Below are 25,377 nucleotides of genomic sequence, written 5' to 3'. Positions count from 1 at the left end.
AGTGAATTCCAGCCTCCACTGAGGTATACACTGTTATGCTAATTAAGAGTTCTATCATGGCGGGGCCAGGTGACTCACACTTGTAATCCCAGCACTTTGGGAGGCTGAGGCAGGAGGATCACGAGGTCAAGACATTGAGACCAACCTGGCTAACAAGTCTCTACTAAAAAATACAAAAAAATTAGCCGGGCGTGGTGGCGGGCGCCTGTAGACCCAGCTACTTGGGAAGCTGAGGCAGGAGAATGGCATGAACCTGGGAGGCAGAGCTTGCAGTGAGCCAAGATCGCGCCACTGCACTCCAACCTGGGCGACAGAGAGAGACTCTGTCTCAAAAAAAAAAAAGAGTTCCATCATAACTTCATTTTTATTAGAAGGGTCAAGATTAAAAGTGAATTAAAATAAATTTGCTTTTAGAACTCTTTTAGCATATATAACTAAAGATATCTAAGCCACTGGGATTTGTCATTCAAAATGCAAACTTTGGCTGGGTTGGGTGGCTCATGCCTGTAACCCCAGCACTTTGGGAGGCTAAGGTCGGTGGATTGCTTGAGCCCAGGAGTTCAAAACCAGCCTGGGCAACATAGTGAGACCGTATCTCTACCCAGGAACAAAAAATTAGTCGAGCCTGGTGGTGTCTCAAAGACAGAAAACAAAATGTGAACTTTCAGTTTTATATGAGTCACTGTATACTGACTAACTTCTGTATTGCCAGTGAATTTCCCCCACAGGTTAGAAGTTGGAGTACTTGGATAGGTAGTTTCTAGCAGTGCAGAAGAATCTGAGGACTCCATCAGAAGGCACTATACATTATTTAGAGATTTAGCAATGTTTATGTTGTATTATGATTTTTTTTGTGTTATGTTGTATTATGAACAAATAAATATGAGTCCGTCATGAACAACTGTATAGGATTTCTCCCTACACAGCACTCATCTCTTAGAGATTGGCATCTCAGATGAGTATTTTACTCTACTTTGGTCCACAAAAGTAGCACATTCTGGAGGTTAATTACAGAACTGGTTTGGTCTTTAACTGCAGCCTTGAACTCCTGGGCTCAAGAGATCCTCCCACCTCTGCCTTCCAAGTTTTTGGAACTACAGGTGTGCACTTCACTGCACCCGGCTGATTTTATTTTTTGTAGAGACAAGGTCTTGCTGTGTTGCCCAGGCTGGTCTCAAACTCCTGGCTTCAAGCGATCCTCCCTGCCCCCCAGCCTTGGTCTCTACCATTTTAAGTGTGACACTTATTTTTTTTTCAATGACTTAATAAGTTAACTATCATGCATCTTACTATCTAGGGGATATTTTCCTTTCATGATACCGTCATAGAGTAATACAATGTTATACAAGAATTCCTTCTTTGGTCTAAAGTCCTCAGATTGCTAAGGAGAACACAGGCCTGGAAAGGTTAAACGGTTAGACCAAGGTTACATAGCTAATTAGCTGCAGCTGGAAGCCAAGTATACCTACTTTAAGCTGAAGTAGACGATTTTCCGTGAGTCTAATATGGCTGTAGTGGTTTAATAGAAACCCTTGTGTTTTGCTTTTCTCCCTTCTGTTTCTTAGAGTTGGAAAGGCTCCTGGGTAAATTTGGACAGGATGCACAAAAAATAGAAGATTCTGTGTTGATTGGATGCTCTGAGCAGCAGGAGGCATGGTTTGCTCTGGATCTAGGTCTGGATAGCTCCTTTTCCATAAGTGGTACATAACATTATTCCTAATGGGTACTTCCCAGTGGTCTTCAGAATTTGGGATTTCATGTAATGGTAAAATTTAAAGGAAAATTTGGGGAATACGAAAGGCTATCAACTTTCTATTTTTTTAAAAAGGACATTAAAAATACTGTCATCTGCTATCATCATTTAAATGAAAATAAAGGATATTTTAATGCCTTCTAAGTTAGGTGATGGGTACATGAATGTTTATGGTATTAGTCTCTGTACCATTATACATTTTATTTATTGAGACAATGTCTTGCTGTCGCCCAGGCTGGAGTGCAGTGGTACAATCACAACTCACTGCAGCCTTGCCCCTCTGGGCTCAAGTAATCCTCCCACCTCAGCCTCCTGAGTAGCTGGGACCATAGGCATGTACTACCATGCCTGGCTAATTTTTATTTATTTATTTATTTATTTTTTATTTTTTTTTTTTGAGAGGGAGTCTCGCTCTGTCGCCCAGGCTGGAGTGCAGTGGCCGGATCTCAGCTCACTGCAAGCTCCGCCTCCCGGGTTCAGGCCATTCTCCTGCCTCAGCCTCCGGAGTAGCTGGGACTACAGGGCCCGCCACCTCGCCCGGCTAGTTTTTTGTATTTTTTTTTTTTTTTTTTTTTTTTTTTTGAGACGGAGTCTCGCTCTGTCGCCCAGGCTGGAGTGCAGTGGCCGGATCTCAGCTCACTGCAAGCTCCGCCTCCCGGGTTCACGCCATTCTCCTGCCTCAGCCTCCCGAGTAGCTGGGACTACAGGCGCCCGCCACCTTGCCCGGCTAGTTTTTTGTATTTTTTAATAGAGACGGGGTTTCACCTTGTTAGCCAGGATGGTCTCGATCTCCTGACCTCGTGATCCGCCCGTCTCGGCCTCCCAAAGTGCTGGGATTACAGGCCTGAGCCACCGCGCCCGGCCAGTTTTTTGTATTTTTTAGTAGAGACGGGGTTTCACTGTGTTAGCCAGGATGGTCTCGATCTCCTGACCTCGTGATCCGCCCGTCTCGGCCTCCTAAAGTGCTGGGATTACAGGCTTGAGCCACCGCGCCTGGCCTTTTTTTTAAAATAGAGATGGGGGTCTCCTTATGTTGCTCAGGCTGTTCTCAAACTCCTGGGCACAAGCAATCCTCCCTCCTTGGCCTCCCAAAGTGCTAAGATTATAGGTATGAGCCACCACACCTGGCCTATACATTTTACATATATATATATATATATATATATTTTTTTTTTTTTTTGAGGCGGAGTTTCACTCTTGTTGCCCAGGCTGGAGGGCAATGGCGCAATCTCGGCTCACTGCAGCCTCTACCTCCCGGGTTCAAGCGATTCTCCTGCCTCAGCCTCCCTAGTAGCTGGGATTACAGGCATGTGCCACCACGCCTGGCTAATTTTGTATTTTTAGTAGAGACTGGGTTTCTCCATGTTGGTCAGGCTGGTCTTGAACTCCTGACCTCAGGTGATTTGCCTGCCTCAGCCTCCCAAAGTGCTGGGATTACAGGCAGGAGCCACGGCACCCGGTCACATTTTGTATATTTCAATATTTCATAAGAAATGTTAAAAAAAACTTATGACATCATTCTTATTTCTTTTATGAATACAGGTGAATAAAAATGTTTCCATAGAGTAGCTCTGGGTCCACAGACCTGCAGTTGGGAACCACTTTGCTATTGGCTCATGGCTCCTGTCAGGCTTTCCTTCTGTCTTTAATGGTCTAGGTATAAATGTAGTGATGCTGGGATGAGGTTCAGATAGGAGCCATGAGGTCCCACTTCATCTCTTTTCCAAGGATAAGCTAATGCAAATGTTCTTGTTGCCCCGAAGAAGATCTTGAGACATACTATGTGCTAATGTTTCCCAAACTGGCCTGAATATAAGAATCACCTGGTGCTTGTTAAAAAATAGAGATTGCTGGGCCTCACTCCATGCCAGCTGCTTTAGAATCTCCAGGTAGGGGCTTGAGAATCTTGCTTTTTAAAAAAATTTTATGTATATATTTATTATTTCAGATGGAGTTTTGCTGTCACCCAGGCTGGAGTGCAATGGTGCAATCTCAGTTCACTGCAACCTCTGTCTCCTGGGTTCAAGTGATTCTCCTGCCTCAGCCTCCCGAGTAGCTGGGATTACAGGCACCTGCCACCAAGCCCGGCTAAGTTTTGTGTTTTTAGTACAGACAGGGTTTCACCATGTTGGCCAGGCTGGTCTCGAACTCCTGACTTCACGTGATTCACCCTGCTCGGCCTCCCAAAGTGCCGTGCCTGGCCTTTTTTAAATTTTAGAGATGGGGTCTTGCTGGAGTGCAGTGGCTATTCACAGGGGTGATCATAGTGCACTGTATGTAGCCTGGAACTCCTAATGGCCTCAAGCCATCCTCCTGCCCCCGCCTCCTGAGTAGCTGGGACTACAGGCACACCCCCCCACACCCAGCTGAGGACCTGGATATATTTTACTTTCTCCAGTTGAATCTCAAGAGGCAAGTTTGGGAAACACTATTTTAACAGGACAGACTGGAGAGAGGCCCTGAGGCAAAGTTTGTCATTGTTTAATTTCATTATCTTTTCTAATTTTCTAGCCTCCTTACACAAACCTGAAATGGAGACAGAGCTCAAGGGGTCTTTCATTGAGCTGAGAAAGGCTCTCTTTCAACTCAATGCAAGGGATGCCTCCATGCTGTCCACGGTAGATTCTGGTTTCTCATTCTGCAGGAAATTTAGTAGAGCACTATGTGTGGGTAAATCCACGTGTAAATCCAAGGCTACAGTGACGTTTGATTTCTTCTTTTGCAGATTCTAGTCCTTTCTACAAACACTGGCAGGACAATGTGCTGTAGGAAGATTGCTTATTCTGCCTTCTTTTGCCCTTGTTTTTGGCAGAACCACTGTCAAGATCATTGTCTCCTAAAGACATGCAGATCGATGGCAATAGGATCTGACAGCCTCATAAACATTTTTAATGACCCACACAGCATGACATACAGCATCATGTTTTCCCTAAGAGAAATTACTTTACATTGCTTTAATGACTTGCCCTCACAGCTTTAGATTTCACTTGCTAAAGTATTTTGATTGTGCATTTAATTTAAAAAGAAACCTCTAAATATTTTTTAGTTGCAAAAAATTCCAACTTTACTGGGGAGAAGAACATTTTAGGATGTTCAACTATACTGGGAATGTTTTATTTTTAAGCTGGTTAGTGAATACATAGGTGTTCATTTTATTACCTTATATACTTTATATGTTTTAAATCATAATACATTTAAAAATATGCTTTCTTTTATTCAGATTTCTGATGCTAGAGGAATATGTTCAGTTAGTTTATTTGTCCTAAAATTTAAACAGTAACCATTTAAATTACGTGGGCTGGAAAGAGATTGGCATTTCCCTGTGAGTTGTTCCAGATAGTAGGCCCAGTGCTGTTAAAGATGAGCCCCGCATTCTCTACAAATGAAACCAGGCCCATATTTGTGTCCCTAGGCTCAAGCTCTTCTCCGCTGGCATGATGCTCATCAGTTCTGCAGCAGAAGTGGGCAGCCCACCAAGAAGAACGTGGCTGGCAGCAAGCGTGTGTGCCCTTCCAATAATATCATCTATTATCCACAGGTAAGTATTGCTGTAAGAGGACAGTAATCCAAGAAGACTGTGCATTGCTTTGTCCTGGGGAAGAAAGCCTGTGCAGTTCCTTAATTATACATTGCTTTAGCTCATTGGCAGGCCCCCAAGTGCCAGCATCTCAGTTTCCATTCCCCTTTCCTAGATGGCTCCTGTGGTGATCACGCTGGTGTCAGATGGGACCCGATGCCTGCTTGCCCGCCAAAGCTCCTTTCCCAAGGGAATGTATTCTGCCTTGGCAGGTTTTTGTGATATAGGTAAGGAGTTAAGGGGATATACAGGTGACACTGGAAGATACACAATCTTACTGATACAATCTTCTCTGTCTTGTTGCTATGGAGTTTGGATTCCCAAGTACATTCTTTTCTATCATGTCAAGAAAACTGCCTTCTGGCATTATATATATATATATATAATTTCTGGCATTATAAACACCACACACACACGCGCGCGCGCGCACACACACACACACACACACACACAATTTTTTCCTTTCCTTTTTCTTTTTGAGACAGAGTCTCACCCTGTTGTTCAAGCTGGAGTGCAGTGGCACAATCATGGCTCATTGCAGCCTCAACCTTCTGGGCTCAAGCAATGCTCCCACCTCAGCCTCCTGAATAGCTAGGACTACAGACGCAGGCTATCATGCCCGGCTAATTTTTAAAATTTTTTGTAGACACAGGATCTCGCTGTGTTGCCTAGGCCAGTCCTGAACTCCTGGCTTCAAGTGACCTGCCTTCCTTGACCTCCCAATGTGTTGGGATTACAGGTGTGAGCCACACTATTTTTTTAAGCAAATTTTCAAACATAGGAGATTGTTGAAAGAATTATACAGTGAACACCCATACACCCACTACCCAGATTCTATAATTTTTTTTCCTCTTCACATGTAGGCATTTGTTTGTAGGGAGGCCACAAGCTTCGTGCCTCTCATCACAATGACCCCAGATTCCTGTTGGGTGTGTTATAAACAGAGGAGCCATTCTTTAGGCCCCCTACTCTGAGCACACCCCTAGATTCCATAAATTTTTACTACACTTACTTTATCACAAAGCTGTTCATCTATCCATTAATTAATCTATCTTATTTTTTGATGCACAGATTTAAGATATTAGTACACTTCTTCCTATTTCAGCAGGCATAACATTAGCTAAAATTCAGTATTTATTTACAGGTTGGTTTTTTTTCTCTAGTCTATTGGGGTCAAATTTGCAAATGGTGAAAAGTGGAATTTTATGAAAGCTGAGGGCAGTAGTCCCTCCTACTGTCACCCTTACTTTGCATTATAATAACTAACCTAGCAGGCTTAAGCACTGTGGTTCAACACACAGCTCTGGACCTGATTCTTATTGTTGGAATGACTCGGAGTTTTAGGACACTCCCAAGAGCATTTCATTGAAACTTTGGAGCCAGTGTTGTGTGCCTTTCTCAAATGGGCTATCTGTATCACCCTTCTAGCTACAGGGCTGTCCTGAATTAATCTGAGTGCTTGTAGGTGAAAGTGTGGAAGAGACCATCCGTCGAGAAGTTGCAGAAGAGGTGGGATTGGAGGTGGAAAGCCTGCAGTACTGTGCATCCCAGCACTGGCCCTTTCCTAGTGGCTCACTCATGATTGCTTGCCATGCAACTGTGAAACCAGGGCAAACAGAAGTAAGTTCTTATGTTTCCCTTATGCTGTGATAGTTCTTTTGCTTCGTCTAATCTGCTTATCAGCAAGTACTTATTAAGCACTTGTGTAGTCCAGCATCATTTAGATTATATAAACATTTGTAAAATATGATTTAGGGCTGAGCACGGTGGCTAATGCCGGTAATCCCAGCACTTTGGGAGACTGACGTGGGCGGATCACTTGAGGTCAGGAGTTCAAGACCAGCCTGGCCAACATGGCAAAACCCCATCTCTACTGAAAATACAAAAATTAAGGCCGGGCGTGGGTGGCTCATGCCTGTAATCTGAGCACTTTGGGAGGCTGAGGTAGGTGGATCACGAGGTCAGGTGTTCAAGACCAGCCTGGCCAAGATAGTGAAACCTCATCTCAACTAAAAATACAAAAATTGGCTGGGCGTGGTGGCAGGCGCCTGTAGTCCCAGCTACTTGGGAGGCTGAGGCAGGAGAATTGCTTGAACCCAGGAGGTGGAGATTGCAGTGAGCTGAGGTCGAGCCATTGCACTCCAGCCTGGGCAACGGCAAGAATGCATCTCGAAAATAAATAAAGAAATTAATTAAATTAAATATGATTTATGCCCTCAAGGAATTTGCAGCCTAGTAAAGGAAGCAAATAATCTCCATTCTTCCTTGCATATATGTCAGTCATGAGATAATTTCTTTTCTTTTTTTTTTTTTTTGAGACTGAGTCTTACTCTGTCACCCAGCTTGAGTGCAGTGGCACAATCTCAGCTCACTGCAACCTCCGCCTCCTGGGTTCAAGTGATTCTCCTGCTTCAGCAGAGAAGTATATACCCTTGAAATTATCAAACCATCATCACTATCAATGCCATAAACTTATTCATCACCTACAAAAGTGTCCTTCCACCTTTTATTTTTCTCCCACCCCACTATTGTTTTTTTTTTTATTTTGTGGTAAAAGCACTTGACGTGAGATCTATTTTCTTAGCAAATTTTTATGTGTATAATATAGTATTATTAATTGTAGATCTTATGGTATACAGATCTTCAAAACTTATTTTGCATGACTGACACCTTGTACCCTTTGACCAGTGGCCACCCCCGCCATTTTCCCCTCTCTTCAGCCCCTGGCAACCACCACTCTACTCTCTGCTTCTCTAAGTTTGCCTATTTTAGATTCCACATATAAGTGAGATCATACAACATTTGTCTTTCTGTGTCTGGCTTATTTTTTTTTTTTTTTTTTTTTTTGAGACGGAGTCTTGCTCTGTCGCCCGGGCTGGAGTGCAGTGACCGGATCTCGGCTCACTGCAAGCTCCGCCTCCCGGGTTCACGCCATTCTCCTGCCTCAGCCTCCCGAGTAGCTGGGACTACAGGCGCCCGCCACCTCGCCCGGCTAGTTTTTTGTATTTTTTAGTAGAGACGGGGTTTCACCGTGTTAGCCAGGATGGTCTCGATCTCCTGACCTCGTGATCCACCCGTCTCGGCCTCCCAAAGTGCTGGGATTACAGGCTTGAGCCACCGCGCCCGGCCTGGCTTATTTCACTTAGCATGTCCTTTGGACCCATCTATCTTGTTGCAAATGCAGGATTTCCTTCCTTTTTAAGGCTGAATAATATTCTATTATATGTATATACCACATTTTCTTTATCTATTCATCCATTGTGAATAATGCTGCAGTGAACATGGGAGTGCAGATATCTCTTCAAGATCCAGATTTCAGTCCCTTTGGACATATATCCAGAAGTGGGTTGCTAGATCAAAGGGTCATTCTATTTTTAATTTTTTGAGGAACCTCCATATCTTTTTCCATAGTAGGTGCACCAACTTACATTCCCCCCAACAGTATACATGGGTTTCCTTTTCTCTACATCCTTACCAATACCTGTTGTCCTTTGTACTTTTTTAATAGTAGCCATTAAAGAAGGTATAAGTTAATAGTAGCCATCAAAGAAGGTATGAGGTTTTCATTTGCATTTCCCTGATTATTAGTGATGTTGAGCACCTTTTCACACACCTGTTGGCCATTTGAATATCTTCTTTGGAGAAATGTCTATTTAGATCCTTTGCCCATTTTTAAGTTGGCTTATTTATTTTTTGGTATTAAGTTGTAGGAGTTCCTTATATATTTTGGATATTAACTCCTTATTAGATATAGGGTCTGCAAATATTTTCTCCCATTCTGCAGGTTGTCTCTTCACTCTGTTGATTGATTCCCTGACTCTGCAGAAGCTTTAGTTTGACAGAATCCCTACTTGTCTATCTTTGCTTTTCTTGCCTGCGCTTTTGGTGTCATATCTAAGAGACCGCTGCCCAGTCTAATGTCTAGAAATTTATTCCTTTATGTTTTCTTCTAAGAGTTTTATTGTTTCAAGTTTTACATTTAAGTCTTTAATCCATTTTAAGTTGGTTTTTGTATATGGTATAAGATAAGGGTCCAATTTTGCATGTGGATATCTGATGTTCCCAACACAGTTTTTATGAGACAATTTATCTTTTATTGTCAGGACTTAAGAGTGTCTTACATATAGTAGGCACACAATCAGGCATCATTTAATGACTGACTGCAGGATTGGTCTTACTGCTCAAGTCAGTTAGGATGCTGGGAACTAAAAATAGAGTCTCACTCTTGTCGCCCAGGCTGGAGTGCAGTGGCACGATCTCAGCTCAGTGCAACCTTTGCCTCCCGGGTTCAAGCAATTCTCCTGCTTCAGCCACCTGAGTAGCTAGGATTACAGGTGCCTGCCAGCATGCCTGGCTAATTTTTGTATTTTTATTAGAAACGGGGGTTCCACCATGTTGGCCAGGCTGGTCTCAAACTCCTGACCTCAGGTGATCCTTCCACCTCAGCCTCCCAAAGTGCTGGGATTATGGGCATAAGCCACCATGCCTGGCTAGACATTGTCTTATCCAATGTCATCTTGCACTTCTCTAGCATCCTCTAGCATCTCTGCCTGCCGAAGTTTGCCTATTGTATGTTTTGGTTTTTATAGAATCTTTTATAGAATATCTAATCTATTTCAGCTTCCTCAGCATGAAGTTCACGTTACTTTGCTTCTTGCAAAGATGAGACTATGCTTTTGACTATCGTTAACCCTTATCCTTTAAAAAAAAAAAAAAACAGTGGCTGGGCACGGTGGCTCACGCCTGTAATCCTAGCACTTTGGGAGGCAGGTGGATCACCTGAGGTCAGGAGTTCTAAACCAGCCTGTCCAACACGGTGAAACCCCGTCTCTGCTAAAAATACAAAGAAATTAGCCAGGTGTGGTGGTGGGTGCCTGTAATCCCAACTATTCGGGAGGCTGAGGCAGGAGAATCATTTGAACCTGGGAGGCAGAGGTTGCAGTGAGCCAAGATCACATCATTGCCCTCCAACCTGGGCAAAAAGAGCAAAACTCCATCTCAAAAAAATAAATAAATAAAAAAGTAATATTTGTATGTTCTTTTTTAATTGAAAAATTTATACAATCAATAGAGACACAAGGAAAAACAGGTATTATTCATAATTTATTCTCAATGTTAAACACTCTCAACATTTTAGTATTTGTACTTCCAGGATTTATTTAATATATCTTATCTTTTTTTTTTTTTACTATGTTAAAAATATATTTAACTCTCATTTCTTAATTATGCCTCTTTTGCTTCTGGGAAGTATCTAGAACTGACTTTCATCTAACCTGGAGATCCCAGGTATTATCTTCTAAGATTGCTTAGTTCTAGAATCATTTTCTGACCTTTGGCCATAGTATTCTAAATTTTGTAGCTCCTGACCTTACATCCTTTTCTTCCTTATGTCTTTCAGATCCAGGTGAACTTGAGAGAATTAGAGACAGCTGCCTGGTTCAGTCATGATGAGGTAGCCACAGCCCTGAAGAGAAAGGGCCCCTATACTCAGCAACAGAATGGGACTTTCCCATTCTGGCTGCCCCCTAAGTTAGCCATCTCCCACCAACTGATTAAGGAGTGGGTGGAAAAACAGACCTGTTCTTCCCTGCCTGCTTAGCCCAGACCAAGTAACTTAGATCACTCCTTGGTATTCCTGAGGGACAAACTAGAGATCAGTTGACAAAGAAGTGACAAAAGACAAGCTACAGGACCTCAGAAGGGCAGAGCAGAGGGTGAGCCTACAGTAAGACACTACTATCAGCAGTGTTAATGGAAGAAATTCCTACCAATGGGCAATCAAAAAAGCCAGTGTGAGAAGAAAACTGATGAGCTGTCAACTGTCAAAACTCAGGGGGAAGGCGGAAGCATTAGTTTGGATGTAGGCCCTTGTTCAGTCATTTTCTCCAAGGCCTTGGAAACAAACATCTTTTGGCATATGGCTTGTTAATGTTGTGTTTACACTAACTGCCAAAATGTGCCTGTTGTAAGTTTGGTTAAAACTTTTATCTTAGTATTGAAAATATATAACAAGTTTCAAGTCATTACTGAGTTACTTGTTACCCTTACAGAATTAAGAAAAATAGCACAGTATAACATATTTAAATTCATGTACAGGTGCACTCTAGTTACATGTACATGGTAGTTAAATAAAAGTCATAATTAAGTCATTATGACTCAGAGTACTTTATAATAAACCAGATGCCATGAGGCTCTGTTGAGGTAGTAGAATCTCAATGGGACTCCAGACAGTAAGTCTTTTTTGCTGTTTTCAGCTCTGTCACATGCTCAGTTTGTGACCTAGGGAAAAGACTCCCGCTTTGCCATGCCTGTTTTCCTAAATAAAACAGTTGCTGGCATTTGCACATCCACAATGTGTTGATTAACTTTAGCAAAGGGATTGGTGGAGATAAACAGATGCCAAACCTGACCTATTTCTTAAACTTTATGGAATAAACTAAATTTAGGATTTCTCATCATTCATATATGATGCCATAAGGGAGAAGAGATTATTTGGGGAAAATAAAATAAATGTCCACACCTTTGTTCTGATGTCTTTTTCTGTTCCATGAATTGAGAAAATTTTACAAGGTGAGAATTTGGGGGTAGGGGAAAGGATCCCTATTGGTGACAATTAAACAATTAAGTCCAGGTTTCAAGTCAGTGGAACAACTGAAGCAATGTGCAGGAGAAATGTTAGAGGTCTTGCTGAAAAGAGGAAATAATCATATCTTCAGAAGATTCTAGGCACTAATTTGTGATTAAAGACACAAGCTCCAGAGACCCTAAGGTTATTTACACGTCAAAGTCCCATAGGACTAAGTTCCAAAGTCCCATAGGACTAAAGATATTCTAGAACTAGAAAAGTTAAAGCACTGAATTTCCTTTTGATCTCAAAAGGTCATTGCTCTCTCCACAGCCAGCAAACCATCATTGCTTTGGGGAAATCAAAGTGCCTTCATCAGGAAATGTTGAGGGATAATATGTGATGGGACTTGATTGTCTTGTTAGATTGGCAGCTTGCCTTTACCTGGGCTGAACCCAGCATGCAGAAGGGTAAAGCACTCACAAAAGAGAGGTTCTGAGATTTCTTCATATCTTGCAGTTAGAAGAAAACAGTTCAGGGTCCATGTGTATTACCATCTCCCAATCTTTTCTATCTCTATGTGGGTGTGTTTGTGAGCACATGTGTACACATCCCCAATCTGAAAATACTGATAGAAAGGGGAGTGTGCGGAGTTCCTGGTTATGAGTTTCCCAAACTTACCATGGAGTAACTGTTTGTTTTTTGATTAATATGTTTTTGGGAAAGAAAAGATGAGAGTGGCTAGCAGCAGGAGCTGCAACATTGAACTTTGCTTCTCAGTAGTGAGTGGGAAAAGAACTTTGCTGTAGAACTCCAAGGATATCTGAAAGTTGAGGCAGAAAAGAACAGGCTTGGGATACTGAAAATGGCAGATAAAGAAACTTTGGTACAGGGCCCACCTGACCTGAGAATATATATGTGGGCAATGAATTATGAAGGTGCTAAGGATAAATATAACTCATCTGGGTCCATGATGCAGAATAGAAAAACAGGTGAAAGTCAGTCAGCCCTGGTAACCAGAATAAAAAAAAATTTCATTTATATTTTTGCCTGTCTTATCACCCTTTCTCTACCCAATATTTAATCCTCAATGAAGATAAACCTAATGTACCACAAGTGCAATGGGGGGAAACCTTTTTCTCATAGTTGAGCTGGGATGGCATTCTGGACCCCATTTTTAACATGAGAAATATAGCTTCAAAACAAACAATAAAAATATATTTAAAATAATTATTATTTAAAATGTTAAAATGTTGCACAATATCATCTGATGTGTTACTTTAGTCAATGTGTAACACTTACTCTCTTCCTTAGTTCACTTCAGTGAACACTAGGAAGATAAAGGATTGGAGTGGGGTATGGTATATTTAGTATTTATTTATTTATTTATTTTTGAGATGGAGTTTTGCTCTTGTCGCTTGGGCTGGAGTGCAATGGTGCAATGTTGGCTCACTGCAACCGCCGGCTCCCGGATTCAAGCTATTCTCCTGCCTCAGCCTCCCAAGTAGCTGGGATTACAGGCACCCACCACCACACCCAGCCATATTTAGTTTTTATTAGTTTGTGATAGTAAGTTCTCAAATGAGAACTCTACTACACCATTCTCCTAATTCCTCCCTTGGTCACTGGAGAGGGAACAGTATGAATCTACTTCCATTGTTTTTACTTGGATAGGGTAAGATACAGTAAGGGCATCTCTCTGCTGCATGCGATAATAAAGAAGAATCCAGAGACCTAGATTATAAAAACATGGTCAATATATGGAGCTGTCTGTAGCGAAGACTTTTTTTTTTTGCTTTTAATGGTGAATTTTATGATATATAGATAATACTTGATTTTAGGAGGAATATGAGAATCATTTTAAGAAACATTTCATCTTAGCAATAGATATATCAGCTATATTAAATATCAAACCAATTAATTAATTAAAACAATTAAGTACAGTATCAGGTATGAAATGTCCAAAATAGGCAAATCCATAGAGACAGAAAGTAGACTAGTGGTTTCTATGGGCTGAGAGTAGAAGCGAATGAGAGACTGTTAGTGAGTATGGGGTTTCTAATATTCTAGAATTAGATGGTGGTGATGGTTGCACAATTTTGTAAATATACTAAAAACCACTGAATTGTATAAAGGGTAAATTTTTTGGTATGTGACTTATATCTCAATATAGCTGTTATTTACAAGTAAATAAGTTCTATATCTTGCTTCAGGTACATACATACATGCAAAAATTCACTGACTGTACACTCAAGATTTGTGCACTTAACCATATGCATGTTACACCACATTAAAAAAATTGAAAAGAAAAAGTGAATGAGTTATCAAATCCAAATCTGTCAGCTTGAAATTTTGATCTGAGGATGAATAGCAGTAAGGGAGAAATTTAAATATTTAGAATTACTCCAAGGGTATATTGTGGTAGGCCATGTCCTTAGCACAAAGTGTGTGAATTTCATCTCAAAGTTGTCTAGGGGTTAGATTCTACCCTGCCGAGTTCAAAACCTGTGTGTAACCCACAGCTGAGATCACAAAGACTTGTGCCAAGAGGGCCACAATTCTCATGTAGGAGAAGTCAATCTGTAAAACTTGTAATGAAGAAACATTTTTACTAAATGAGTAATCTAAATTAGAAATGAATAGAATCATATTCAATATTTATTTAAAAAGAGAAAAGAGAAGCTAAATGTGCTAGTTAATTTTTCGTTGGCTTACTTGTTGGTCTGTGATCGGTGTTGTCAGGCAGCTGCACTCCCATGCTTTGTAAAAGATTGGAAGCGGGTCCTGCCAGTCCAGCTTGGGAGCTATAGGATTCCAATATATTTGAAACCAGGTTCAGGTCCACATCTACTGGTGCCATAACAGATTCTCCTGTATCAGAATCTTCCTGATCTGAATTGTTGTCAGTAGTCTGGGATACAGGTTCCTTATTCATGGAGGGAAAAGAAAATTATGGGATAATATATCATTAAGTTGCATGGTGGTTACAATAAAAAGATAACTAAGCCACAGTGTAAATTTGCATTCCAAATTAAAAAGGAAACTTCTTATCCTTGGTGATATAAACTGAAAATGAAGTCTAATAAGTTATATGGCTTAGCACAGATATTAACACTTGGTTCTAAAGATTATAAGACACTTCTCTCCAGGAAAGATTCCTGCAAATCAAATAAATCGCATGTCTATTTTGAAATCGCTCAAGGGCTAACAGAATTAAGGAGGTACATTTATAACTTGTCTAAGAGTCTTAAAAGAAAGAAACATAAAAGTGAATATTAAATGAAATAATAATGTAAATTTTCTTCAAAATGAAAGAAGCGAGTGTTCCTTTCTTTCCCAGTGAAAAAGCTTAAAAATGGAAACACAAGGCTTTGTGGTTGCAACCACAAAGACTCTAAATTGTTAGCTGGGCCTCTGACTCCACAAGCTGGGGAAAGGATTGGAAAGATTACAGCTCGATAGACTTTTATGTCCTTGCTACCCAAAGTGTAGTCCATGGAGCAGCAGAATCTCCATCGCTTGGGGCTTATTAGAAATGGAAAATCTCAGCTGGGAGTGGTGGCTCACACCTGTAATCCCAGCACTTTGGGAGGCTGAGGTGGGTGGATCACTTGAGGTCAGGAGTTTGAGAGACCAGCCTGGCCAACTGTCTCTACTAAAAATACAAAAATTAGCCAGGCATGGCGGTGCACACCTGTAGTCCCAGCTACTTCAGAGGCTGAGGCAGGAGAATTGCTTAAACCCAGGAGGCAGAGGGTGCAGTGAGCCAAGATCACACCACTGCACTCCAGCCTGGGTGACAGAGGGAGACTTCCATCTCAAATTAAAAATAATAATAATAATAAAATAAAACAAAGTGATTTTTTTAAAAAAAGGAAAATCTCAGGCTTCATCTCAGGCCTACTTAATCAGAATCAGAATGTTGTAACATGATCCTTTGGCTTATATTCACATTAAAATTTAAGAAATACTGCTGCTTTAGATAAATCTAATGTATGGTTTCTACTAGATTTTGACAATTCTGGAAGTGATTATAGTTTTAAAAGTGGTTTAGATGACCAAAGCAAGGGGAATTAACATTAATTAAAGGCCTATTGTAGGTTTTTCTGCTGTCTAATTTGGTTCTCATGTTAATTCTATGACATGCGGATTACTGGTTTATAGATACATTGACAGTGGACAGCTGAGGTAGACTTCAAACCCTCACCCATAAGACTCCAAGGTCCTTGCTCTTTCCATAATGCCTCTGTTTAGGATTAGACAGTGGTGGCATTAAAAACTAGGATGAAAACATAAATGGAAGGTGAATTCTAAATTTGGCTCTAAATTAGGGAAACACACAAAATAAACTGTCAAAACTGGAAAGTTATTTGGATGTTTAAGATCCTTTCTATTTATTTACTTATGTTATTTTATGTTTTAATCCACTGTGGCCCAAGGCACAGTCTCAAAAGGTCTTGAGAACATGTGCCCTCTCTTTTAAAATCCATTTAAGCTGTAGTTTTTTAAAACTACTTTTGAAGAAAAATCTATTTAAGAAGTTGTAGTGTACAATCGCATTCTAATTTGAGCATATTATATGACCTTTTATTTTAAGTCCTGATAGATAACATAGAATAAGTAATATAATGAAGCTTATGTTTAGGAAAATTAAGTCTATGATCCTTTATCCTACCAGAGTTAGGAAAACAATTAACATTCTTATTTATTTCAAATCTCACACACCAAAAAAAGAAAAACTATGATAAAATATGGTTTTAGCTATCTGACATACTAGACTCAGAAAGAGAAAAAGGTTAAAAACACACATACCACTTGCTTTCTAGTGGTGAAACTTTTGCCAATGCAGGTGTGTGCTAGTTCCTGGTCCATTTGGGCCATATATGACTTGAGATTATCAAGAGTTCCTTTCAGAGAAGCCTCTTCGCCAGGTTCATGTGTTTCGAAGTCCAAGTCATCATCACTATCTAAACATTCAAATTCTTCCTCATCCAGATCATCAGAATCTGACTCATGAGGCTTTGGCCCTACACAGCCCCCAAGAAAGAAAGAGCCACTTGGTAATTATTATTATTATTACTTTTTAGTTACTACACATCTCAAAATAATTAGAATGTTACCCACAGGAAAAGAGACATAGTCTACTTCACAAAAATCCCTTTTACAAATGGTAATGCTGTGCATTTAATGTTGTAGAATATGTGTGCATTTAATGTTGTAGAAAAGCATACAGGCTGAGTCAAAAGATTTAGCTTTAAAAAAAGTGAATTCAATTAATTAAAATATTTTTCTTAAAACATTTAAAAACTACCTAATAAATGAATACATTTTGATGTAAACATTCAAGCCATACAAATATTGTCTCAAATCTCACACTCTCCCCAGAGGTAAGCATCTTTTAGCAGTTTCTGGGTATCCCGATCTTTATCTCTGCAGTTCTGTACATATATACATATTATAATGATTTTTTAATTGAGTTATCTTTTTCTTATTGATTTGTAAGTACAGTAATTCCAAAAAAGAACAATATAATATAGGAGCCAAGGTAAAACCCTATTTAAACACACAGCATTCAGTCACTCTCAAATATTTAATGAGGCCAGGCGCAGTGGCTCACACCTGTAATCCCAGCACTTTGGGAGGCCGAGGCGGGCGGATCACGAGGTCAGGAGATCAAGACCACCCTGGCTAACATGGTGAAACCCCGTCTCTACTAAAAATACAAAAAAATTAGCTGGGCGTGGTGGCGGGCACCTGTAGTCCCAGCTACTCAGGAGGCTGAGGCAGGAGAATGGCGTGAACCCGGGAGGCAGAGCTTGCAGTGAGCCAAGATCGCGCCATTGCACTCCAGCCTGGGTGACAGAGCGAGACTCTGTCTCAAATAAAAAAAAAAATTTAATGAGCAGCTACTATATATGTCAAGCACTGAGTTAGGCAGCCTCTACAAAATTATTCATGGGTAGTAATTCATGGTTGAAAGCAACTCAAAACCAGGAAGAGAAAGCAAATATCTTGGCTTCTGAGATATCTAATAACCCAATGCTCTAGCAACAGCTATACGACTTACAGTTTCAAAATGAAAGTCAACATCACACCATTACTTACCTAAAATCTTATCAAAATAATTAAGAAAAGAATCTGCATCAAAAGTTATTGGAGCTTCAGAAGGTTCTCTGCAATATTAAAGGACAAAGACAATTTATTCTAAATACAACTGTTTGAAACTTTTCTAAAGTGGTGCCATTCTTAGGAAAGCTACCAAAGACAGAATTTCTAAGGAGGCACAGCAAGAAAAATTGTAGTTTAAGTTTTAAAAATTCTTGAGTTTATTGGCCTTGAAGGACAACAGAAATGGGAAAGTCTGATAAATGAAAAGTAAAAATAGCATCTTGTTTATGTACATTTAGTTTATGCTGATTTAGGGACCTACCCACTCTCTAGCCCCAATAAGATATCTAGCATTAGCAAAACCATTATTTATTTGAGTTACTTTAAATAAAGCCTGTTCTTTTAAGAACTAAAGCTTAAAAAATAAACAAGAATGTATCTTCCCTTATGCCTGCTTTCTTAAAGAGAGAATACCAAATATAAATTTAGATCTTTCATCAGGTTCAAGAGTATCAACACTAATAATGATATATGTGATACACAAGTAACTATTATTATTATTATTATTATTATTATTATTTTTTGCTCTCTCTGTAGCCCAGGCTGCAGTGCAGTGGCGCGATCTCAGCTCACTGCCAGCTCCGCCTCCCAGGTTCACGCCATTCTCCTGCCTCAGCCTCCCAAGTAGCTGCGATTACAGTCGTGCGCTACCATGCCCAGCTAATTTTTGTATTTTTAGTAGAGATGGGGTTTCACCATGCTGGCCAAGCTGGTTTTGAACTCCTGACCTCGTGATCCACCCGCCTTGGCCTCGTAAAGTACGGGGATTACAGGTGTGAGCCACCGCGCCCAGCCTACAAGTAATAATTCTATCTACCTGTTTTTCCTGTTACTTGCCAAATGTAATTTCACATTTCTGTTATTATTTCTGCCTTTGAGTTTTCAGTATCCAATCTGTTTGCAGGGCGGGAGATCAGAGGTCTGCACTTGTTGAAAGCTAAATGTTGAGCCCATAAAGCTACTAAAGAGTAAAGTATATGGTTTCCCTGTGTGGTTCTGAATGATGGTTTTTAGGGTGATCTTTCTGGCTTATTTCAAGGATTGCAAAGGATGAGACTTCTAGAAATCTGACTTCAGATAAGTAAGTTATCACCATACTAGGCACAAAAAAGAAAAAAATCTGTACAACTCGTTTACTCAAAAAAAAAAAAAAAAAAAAAAGTGGAAATGGCAATGACTACGACTTCAACATTTGGGTTCTAACTATTTATATATTTATACTTTAACACAAATTACCGAGGCAGCTCTGCTCCCTTGTGGGTTGAGACTTTGGATATGAAAGCTTTCATGCTCTCTGAGACTTGAGTTAAGTCATAGTTCTGCTCCTTCTCCTCCTTGGAAATAGACTCTGATTCTTTTTTGCCAGCAGCTTCCTGCAGCAGCTGGTCCAGCTGATCTGGTGAGAGATCTAACCACTGGTCATCTGAAAAAGAAGAAAGCATGATATTGCCATTCTACATTCACATGATAAGTCCTCTTAGGAGAGGATCCTGTGAGACTTAGTAGAACATTTTAATTTTTTTTTTTTTTTAACCCTTCCACTGTATCCTGGTCCATCACTTACCATCCTCTGGAGGAAGATTAGCTGCTTCTTTCTTAAGGTCTTCTATATCAAATGGTATTGTCTGTAATAAGGTTAAGATTTCTTCACCAGGGCTCATAGCAAGAGAACTATGAAAAATAAAAAACATGAGTATTTCTTCATAAGAGAACCTAGAATAGTAATCATAAATACATAGTATTTTAAAGTTGGAAGGGATTAGCTAGTCTAATTTGGGGAGTTTTTTTTTTTTTTTTTTTTTTAAAAGAGATGGGGTTTCATTGTTGCCCAGAATGGACTCGAACTCCTGGGTTCAAGTGATCCTCCTACTTCAGCCTCCCAAGTAGCCGGCACTACAAGTACATGCCAAAACACCTGGCTCTAATTTGTTTGTTTGTTTGTTTTTGACAGAGTCTTACTCTGCCACCCAGGGTGGAGTGCAGTGGCACGACCTCGGCTCACCACAACCTCTGCCTCCCAGGTTGAAGCAGTTATCATGCCTCAACCTCCCAAGTAGCTGAAACTACAGGCATGCGCCACCACGCCTGGCTAATTTTTGTATTTTCAGTAAAGATGGGGTTTCACCATATTGGCCAAGTTGGTCTCGAACTCCTGACCTCGTGATCCCCCTGCCTCGGCCTCCCAAAGTGCGGGGATTACAGACATGAGCCACCGTGCCCAGCCTTCTAATTTGTTTTTAAGCATATTTTTAGGTTACAGATCCCTTTTTCTCAAAAAAAAAACTTTTACCAGGAATTCTAAAATATAGAAGGGCTCAAAGAAAAATGGCCTTGATTAAAGTGGAGGATAGGCCAGGCACGATGGCTCATGCCTGTAATCCCAGCACTCTGGGAGGCCAAGGAGGGGAGATCACTTGAGGTCAGGAGTTCACTTGGCCAACATGGTGAAACTCCGTCTCTACTAAAAATACAAAAATTAGCTGGGCATTGTGGCACACGCCTGTAATCCCAGCTACTCGGGAGGCTGAAGCAGGAGAATTGCTTGAACCCGGGAGGTAGAAGTTGCAGTGAGCCACCCCAGCATGGGCAACAGAGCAAGACTCTGTCTCAATAAATAAATAAAATAAAATAAAAATAAATCAAGTGGAGGATAGAGGCTCAGAGATCTACACAATTTGCCTTCCCTTTTGGCTCTGAAGCAGGCTCCATGGAACATCATTATGAAGCCACTGATCTTGTATAATTCTTTCTATACATATATGTATAGAGAGGGTCTATATGTATATATATGTACATAGAAAGAGTTGTATTATATTAATAGTACATATACATATAAAAGACGTACTAAAAATACATAAAGACATACATATAACATATATATTTTATATATAAAGAAAAGAAGATCCAGAAGGAAAGTATCAATTAAAATTTATCTAGCATGTATTAAATGCTATGCTAACACTTTAAATACATTTTCTTATTGAGTCCTCTCATCATTATTATAGAAGGTAATAATCCTGTTTTACAGATGAGAAAACCAGAGCCCAGGGAAGTTCTAGAACTTTTGCAAAGTCTGTACTACCCAGGAGGCAGAGGTTGCAGTGAGCCAAGATCATGCCATTGCACTCCAAGCTGGGCGACAAGAGAAAGACTCTATTGGGTGGGGGCCGTGGCTCACGCCTGTAATCCCAGCACTTTGGGAGGCCGAGGCGGGCGGATCACGAGGTCAGGAGATCGAGACCATCCTGTCTAACACAGTGAAACCCCATCTCTACTAAAAAAAAAAAAGACAAAAAAGCCGGGTATGGTGGCGGGCGCCTGTAGTCCCAGCTACTTGGGAGGCTGAGGCAGGAGAATGGCATGAACCTGGGAGGTGGAGCTTGCAGTGAGCTGGGATCACGCCACTGCATTCTAGCCTGGGCGACAGAGCGAGACTCCATCTCAAAAAAAAAAAAAAAAAAAGAGTAAGACACAGTCAAAAAAAAAAAATCCTCATTCTTTAAGACTTAACTGAAATACCTCCTCCCTGAAGCCTTCCATTATCTTTCTTTTTTTAACTTCTCTGCTTCAACCTTTGTGAAAGTTTATTACCTTCTCACTATGACTCTCTTTAGCATTTGATATTCCACGATGATTTTTATTTTGCCTTTTGTTATGATTATTTGGGTTATTCTTTTCTCTCTCCTAGTAATGTTTACATATTAATAATACAGAGTAGAGACAGTTCCCCATCACCTATGTGATTTTGCAAGATATGCAAATGTTTATTCAATTAAAGCAAGTCCTTTATACAACTTGATCTGGTCCATTCTTAATAGTTCAGACAGGGTGCCATCAATTTATGTAACAAATCATGTCAGCATTATGTCACTCACTCAACACATAAGTATCTCTGTGCATAGTTTCTTTTTTTTCTTTTTCTAAGACAGGGTCTCACTCTGTCGCCTAGGCTAGAGTGCATGGCATGATCACAGCTCATTGCAGCCTTGACTCTTGGGCTCAAGCAATCTTCCTACCTCAGCAAGTAGCTGGGATTACAGGCATGAGCCACTGTGCCTGGCTATTTGTTTGTGTATTTTTAATTTGAGTAGCTGGAATTACAGGTGCCCACCACCTCATCCAGCTAATTTTTTGTACTTGTAGTAGAGATGGGGTTTCACCATGTTGGCCAGGTTGGTCTCAAACTCCTGACCTCAGGTGATTCGCCCACCTCGGTCTCCCAAAGTGCTGGGATTACAGGCGTGAGCCACTGCGCCCGGCCTATTTATTTATTTTTAATTGACAAAAAAGGGTATAGGTTTATCATGTAACTTAAAAATATTGTAGAGATGTAATCCCAGCACTTTGGGAGGCTGAGGAGGGCAGATCACAAGGCCAGGAGATTGAGACCATCCTAGCCAACATGGTGAAACCCTGTCTCTGCCAAAATACAAAAAAATTAGCCGGGCGTGGTGGCATGCGCCTATAGTCCCAGCTACTCGGGAGGCTGAGGCAGGGGCATCGCTTGAACTGGGGAGGCAGAGGCTGCGGTGAGCCGAGATCGCGCCACTAAACTTCAGCCTGGCGACAGAAAGAGACTCCGTCCCAAAAAATATATATATATTGTAGAGAAAGCTACTGTTTCCTTTGATGACCACTGCCACCTATCCCAATCCATTGTCTTGTTCCCCAGAGGTGACTGCTTTCTCAAGTACACTTCGGTGCTTTTCTTTCTCTCTCTGTGTGTATATATGTATGTTTCTATTTATTGTATTTGCTGTCTGTCCTTTTGCTGGAATGTTATTCCCCTAAATACCTGAATGCCTCACTCCTTCACTTCATTCAGGTCCCTTCTCAAAGAAAACTTCCTTAGAAAGGCCTAAGGAAGTTTAATCTTCTAGAAGATTAAACTTATCTATCTAGAAGAGCAGTCTCTACCCCTGTATCCCCACTCACTGCTTTTTCTTCATACCACTTACTACCATCTAACATTATATAATGGCTTGCAGTCTTTCTCCTGCATTAGCATGTGAGCTCCATAAGGACGAGGACACTTTGGGTTCATTTATTATATTCCCAATGCCTGGAATAGGACCTGGCACATAGGAGGCACTCGATAAATATTTGTTGAATAAATGAATATATATCTATAAATAATGTATAGTTTTGTTTTGTTTTGTTTTGAGACTGTCTTGCTCTGTCACCTAGGCTGGAGTGCAGCAGCACGATGTCGGCTCACTGCAACTTCCGCCTCCAGGGTTCATGCGATTCTCCGGCCTCAGCCTCCCGAGCAGCTGGGACTACAGGTGCATGCCACCACGCCCAGCTAATTTTTGAATTTTTAGTAGAGACAGGGTTTCACCATATTGGCCAGGCTGGTCTTGAACTCCTGACCTCGTGATCTACCTGTCTTGGCCTCCCAAAATGCTGGCATTACAGGCATGAGCCACTGCGCCCAGACTGTATAGTATTTTGTGTATTTAAAATTTTTATATGTGTAACATCCACATGGTATATATTTTATTCTTTTTCATTTTCATTTTTAATTTTTGTGGGTACATAGTAGGTGTATATATTTACAGGATATATGTTTTGATACAGGCATGTAATGTGAAATAAGCACATCATGGAGAATGGAGTATACATCCTCTCAAGCATTTATCCTTCAAGTTACAAACAATCCAATTACACTCTATGTTAAATGTATAATTAAGTTATTATTGACTATAGCCACCCTGTTGTGCTATCAAATAGTAGGTCTTACTCATTCATTCTATTTTTTTTGGTACCCATTACCGTACGTATTTATAACTTGCTTTTTTTTTTTTTTTTCACTGACATTGTTTTTGAAATCTATTCATTTAGATCAGTGGTTCCCAACCAGGGAAAATTTTGCCCCCTAGGTACATCTGGCAATGTCTGGAGACATTTTTGGTTGTCATTACTGGGGGATGAGGGAGAAGTGCTATTGATATTTACTGGATAGAGGCCAGGGATGCTGTTAAATGTCCTATGAAGCGCAAGCCAGTCCCTCACAACAAATTATCAGATTTAAAATGTCAGTAGCACTAAGGTTGAAAAATCCTAAATCAGATATATGTAAATATAGTTAATCTCTGGTTAACTACTAGATAGGCTATCATATAAATAAACTGCAATTCATTTATCCATTATTGATGGATACTTCAGTTGCTTATAATTTTTCACTATTACAATCTCTAATAAATTGGGAGAAAGTCTATGATATTATATGTAGGAGCTAAAAACAATTCTGAACTGAGAGATAGAGAGCAGAATAATGGTTGGCTGGGTTCTGTGGCTCACACTTGTAATCCCGGAACTTTGAGAAGCCAAGGCAGGAGGATCTCTTAAATTTAGGAGGTCAAGATTGCAATGAGCTATGACTGTACCACTGTACTCCAGCCTGGGCAACAGAGTGAGACTCTGTAAAAATAATAATAATGAAATAAAAAAAGGTAGAATGATGGTTACCAGAGGCTGGGAAGGGTAGCAGAGAGCAGGGGGAAAAGAGGGAATAGTTAATGGTTACAAAAATTAGTTAAATAGAAGGAATAAGAGCTAGTGTTTGCTCCTCTGCCTATGGAATAGCCATTCTTTATTCCTTTACTTTCTTAATAAATGTACTTTCACTTTACTCTATGGACTCGCCCCAAATTCTTTCTCGCACGAGATCCAAGAACCCTCTCTTGGGGTCTGCATCTGGACTCCTCTTTAGTAACATCTTCCTGGCAAATCCCAAAAAATATTTTTAAAAAAATTAAAAAGAGCTAGTGTTTGGTAGCACAAGAGGGTGACTACAGTTAATAATAATTTATTATATAGTTCCAAATACCTTTAAAAAATTGAATAACTAAGAATTTTCCCAACACAAAGAAATAAATGTTTGAGGTGATGGAAAGCTTAATTACCCTGATTTGATCATTATACATTGTATGCCACATGGACATTATACATGTAATCACGTGTACCCCATAAATATGTACAACTAGTATGAAGCCACAATAATTAAAAATAAAAAATTAATGACTGGGTGCATTGGCTCACGCCTGCAATCCCAGCACTTTGGGAGGCCAAGGTGGGTGGATCACCTGAGGTTAGGAGTTTGAGACCAATCTGGCCAACATGGTGAAACCCTGTCTCTACTAAAAATACAAAAATTAGCCAGACATGGTGGTACGTGCCTATAGACCTAGTTACTTGGGAGGCTGAGGCAGGAGAATCACTTCAACCCGGGAGACGGAGGACTGCACTCCAGCCTGGGCGATTAAGTGAGGCTCTGTCTAAAAAAATAAAAATAAAAAATAATAACAATAA

General features: G+C 40.4%; 2 protein-coding genes and 1 non-coding gene across 10 annotated transcripts in view; 1 reads left to right on the top strand and 2 right to left on the bottom strand.

The window, feature by feature from the left end:
- Positions 1 to 25,377, bottom strand: part of ECD (ecdysoneless cell cycle regulator) — a 58,324-nt gene that overhangs the window by 11,401 nt on the left and 21,546 nt on the right. Inside the window, exons 10-15 of one of the 3 annotated variants that reach the window (XM_038009063.2) lie at positions 19,628 to 19,734; positions 19,300 to 19,486; positions 18,001 to 18,068; positions 16,708 to 16,922; positions 14,611 to 14,821; positions 12,625 to 13,629 (exon numbers count right to left, since the gene is read on the bottom strand). In XM_038009063.2, coding sequence (XP_037864991.1) covers positions 13,502 to 13,629; positions 14,611 to 14,821; positions 16,708 to 16,922; positions 18,001 to 18,068; positions 19,300 to 19,486; positions 19,628 to 19,734 — 916 coding nt within the window. In that variant the 3' untranslated portion in view covers positions 12,625 to 13,501. Of the gene's footprint in view, positions 1 to 12,624; positions 13,630 to 14,535; positions 14,822 to 16,707; positions 16,923 to 18,000; positions 18,069 to 19,299; positions 19,487 to 19,627; positions 19,735 to 25,377 lie in introns of those variants that run through there. The other 2 variants (XM_007963082.3, XM_007963083.3) reach the window with 2 other exon arrangements.
- Positions 1 to 25,377, top strand: part of NUDT13 (nudix hydrolase 13) — a 41,219-nt gene that overhangs the window by 11,284 nt on the left and 4,558 nt on the right. For 2 of the 6 annotated variants that reach the window (XM_007963076.3, XM_038009066.2), the window contains 6 exons: positions 1,566 to 1,700; positions 4,265 to 4,371; positions 5,166 to 5,291; positions 5,446 to 5,557; positions 6,796 to 6,950; positions 10,729 to 11,849. In XM_007963076.3, the coding sequence (XP_007961267.1) occupies positions 1,566 to 1,700; positions 4,265 to 4,371; positions 5,166 to 5,291; positions 5,446 to 5,557; positions 6,796 to 6,950; positions 10,729 to 10,929 (836 nt within the window). In that variant the 3' untranslated portion in view covers positions 10,930 to 11,849. Of the gene's footprint in view, positions 1 to 1,565; positions 1,701 to 4,264; positions 4,372 to 5,165; positions 5,292 to 5,445; positions 5,558 to 6,758; positions 6,951 to 10,728; positions 11,850 to 25,377 lie in introns of those variants that run through there. The other 4 variants (XM_007963079.3, XM_073019063.1, XR_490390.3 and 1 more) reach the window with 3 other exon arrangements.
- LOC119628210 (small nucleolar RNA SNORA11) lies at positions 6,186 to 6,313 on the bottom strand. The gene has a single exon (XR_005244514.1). It is a non-coding gene; the product is annotated as a small nucleolar RNA SNORA11 (small nucleolar RNA).

This window comes from Chlorocebus sabaeus, chromosome 9 (genome assembly GCF_047675955.1).
Source record: "Chlorocebus sabaeus isolate Y175 chromosome 9, mChlSab1.0.hap1, whole genome shotgun sequence".
NCBI lineage: Eukaryota > Metazoa > Chordata > Mammalia > Primates > Cercopithecidae > Chlorocebus > Chlorocebus sabaeus.
Note: the sequence above shows the minus strand (reverse complement) of the source record. Positions and strands in the feature narration are given on the sequence as shown.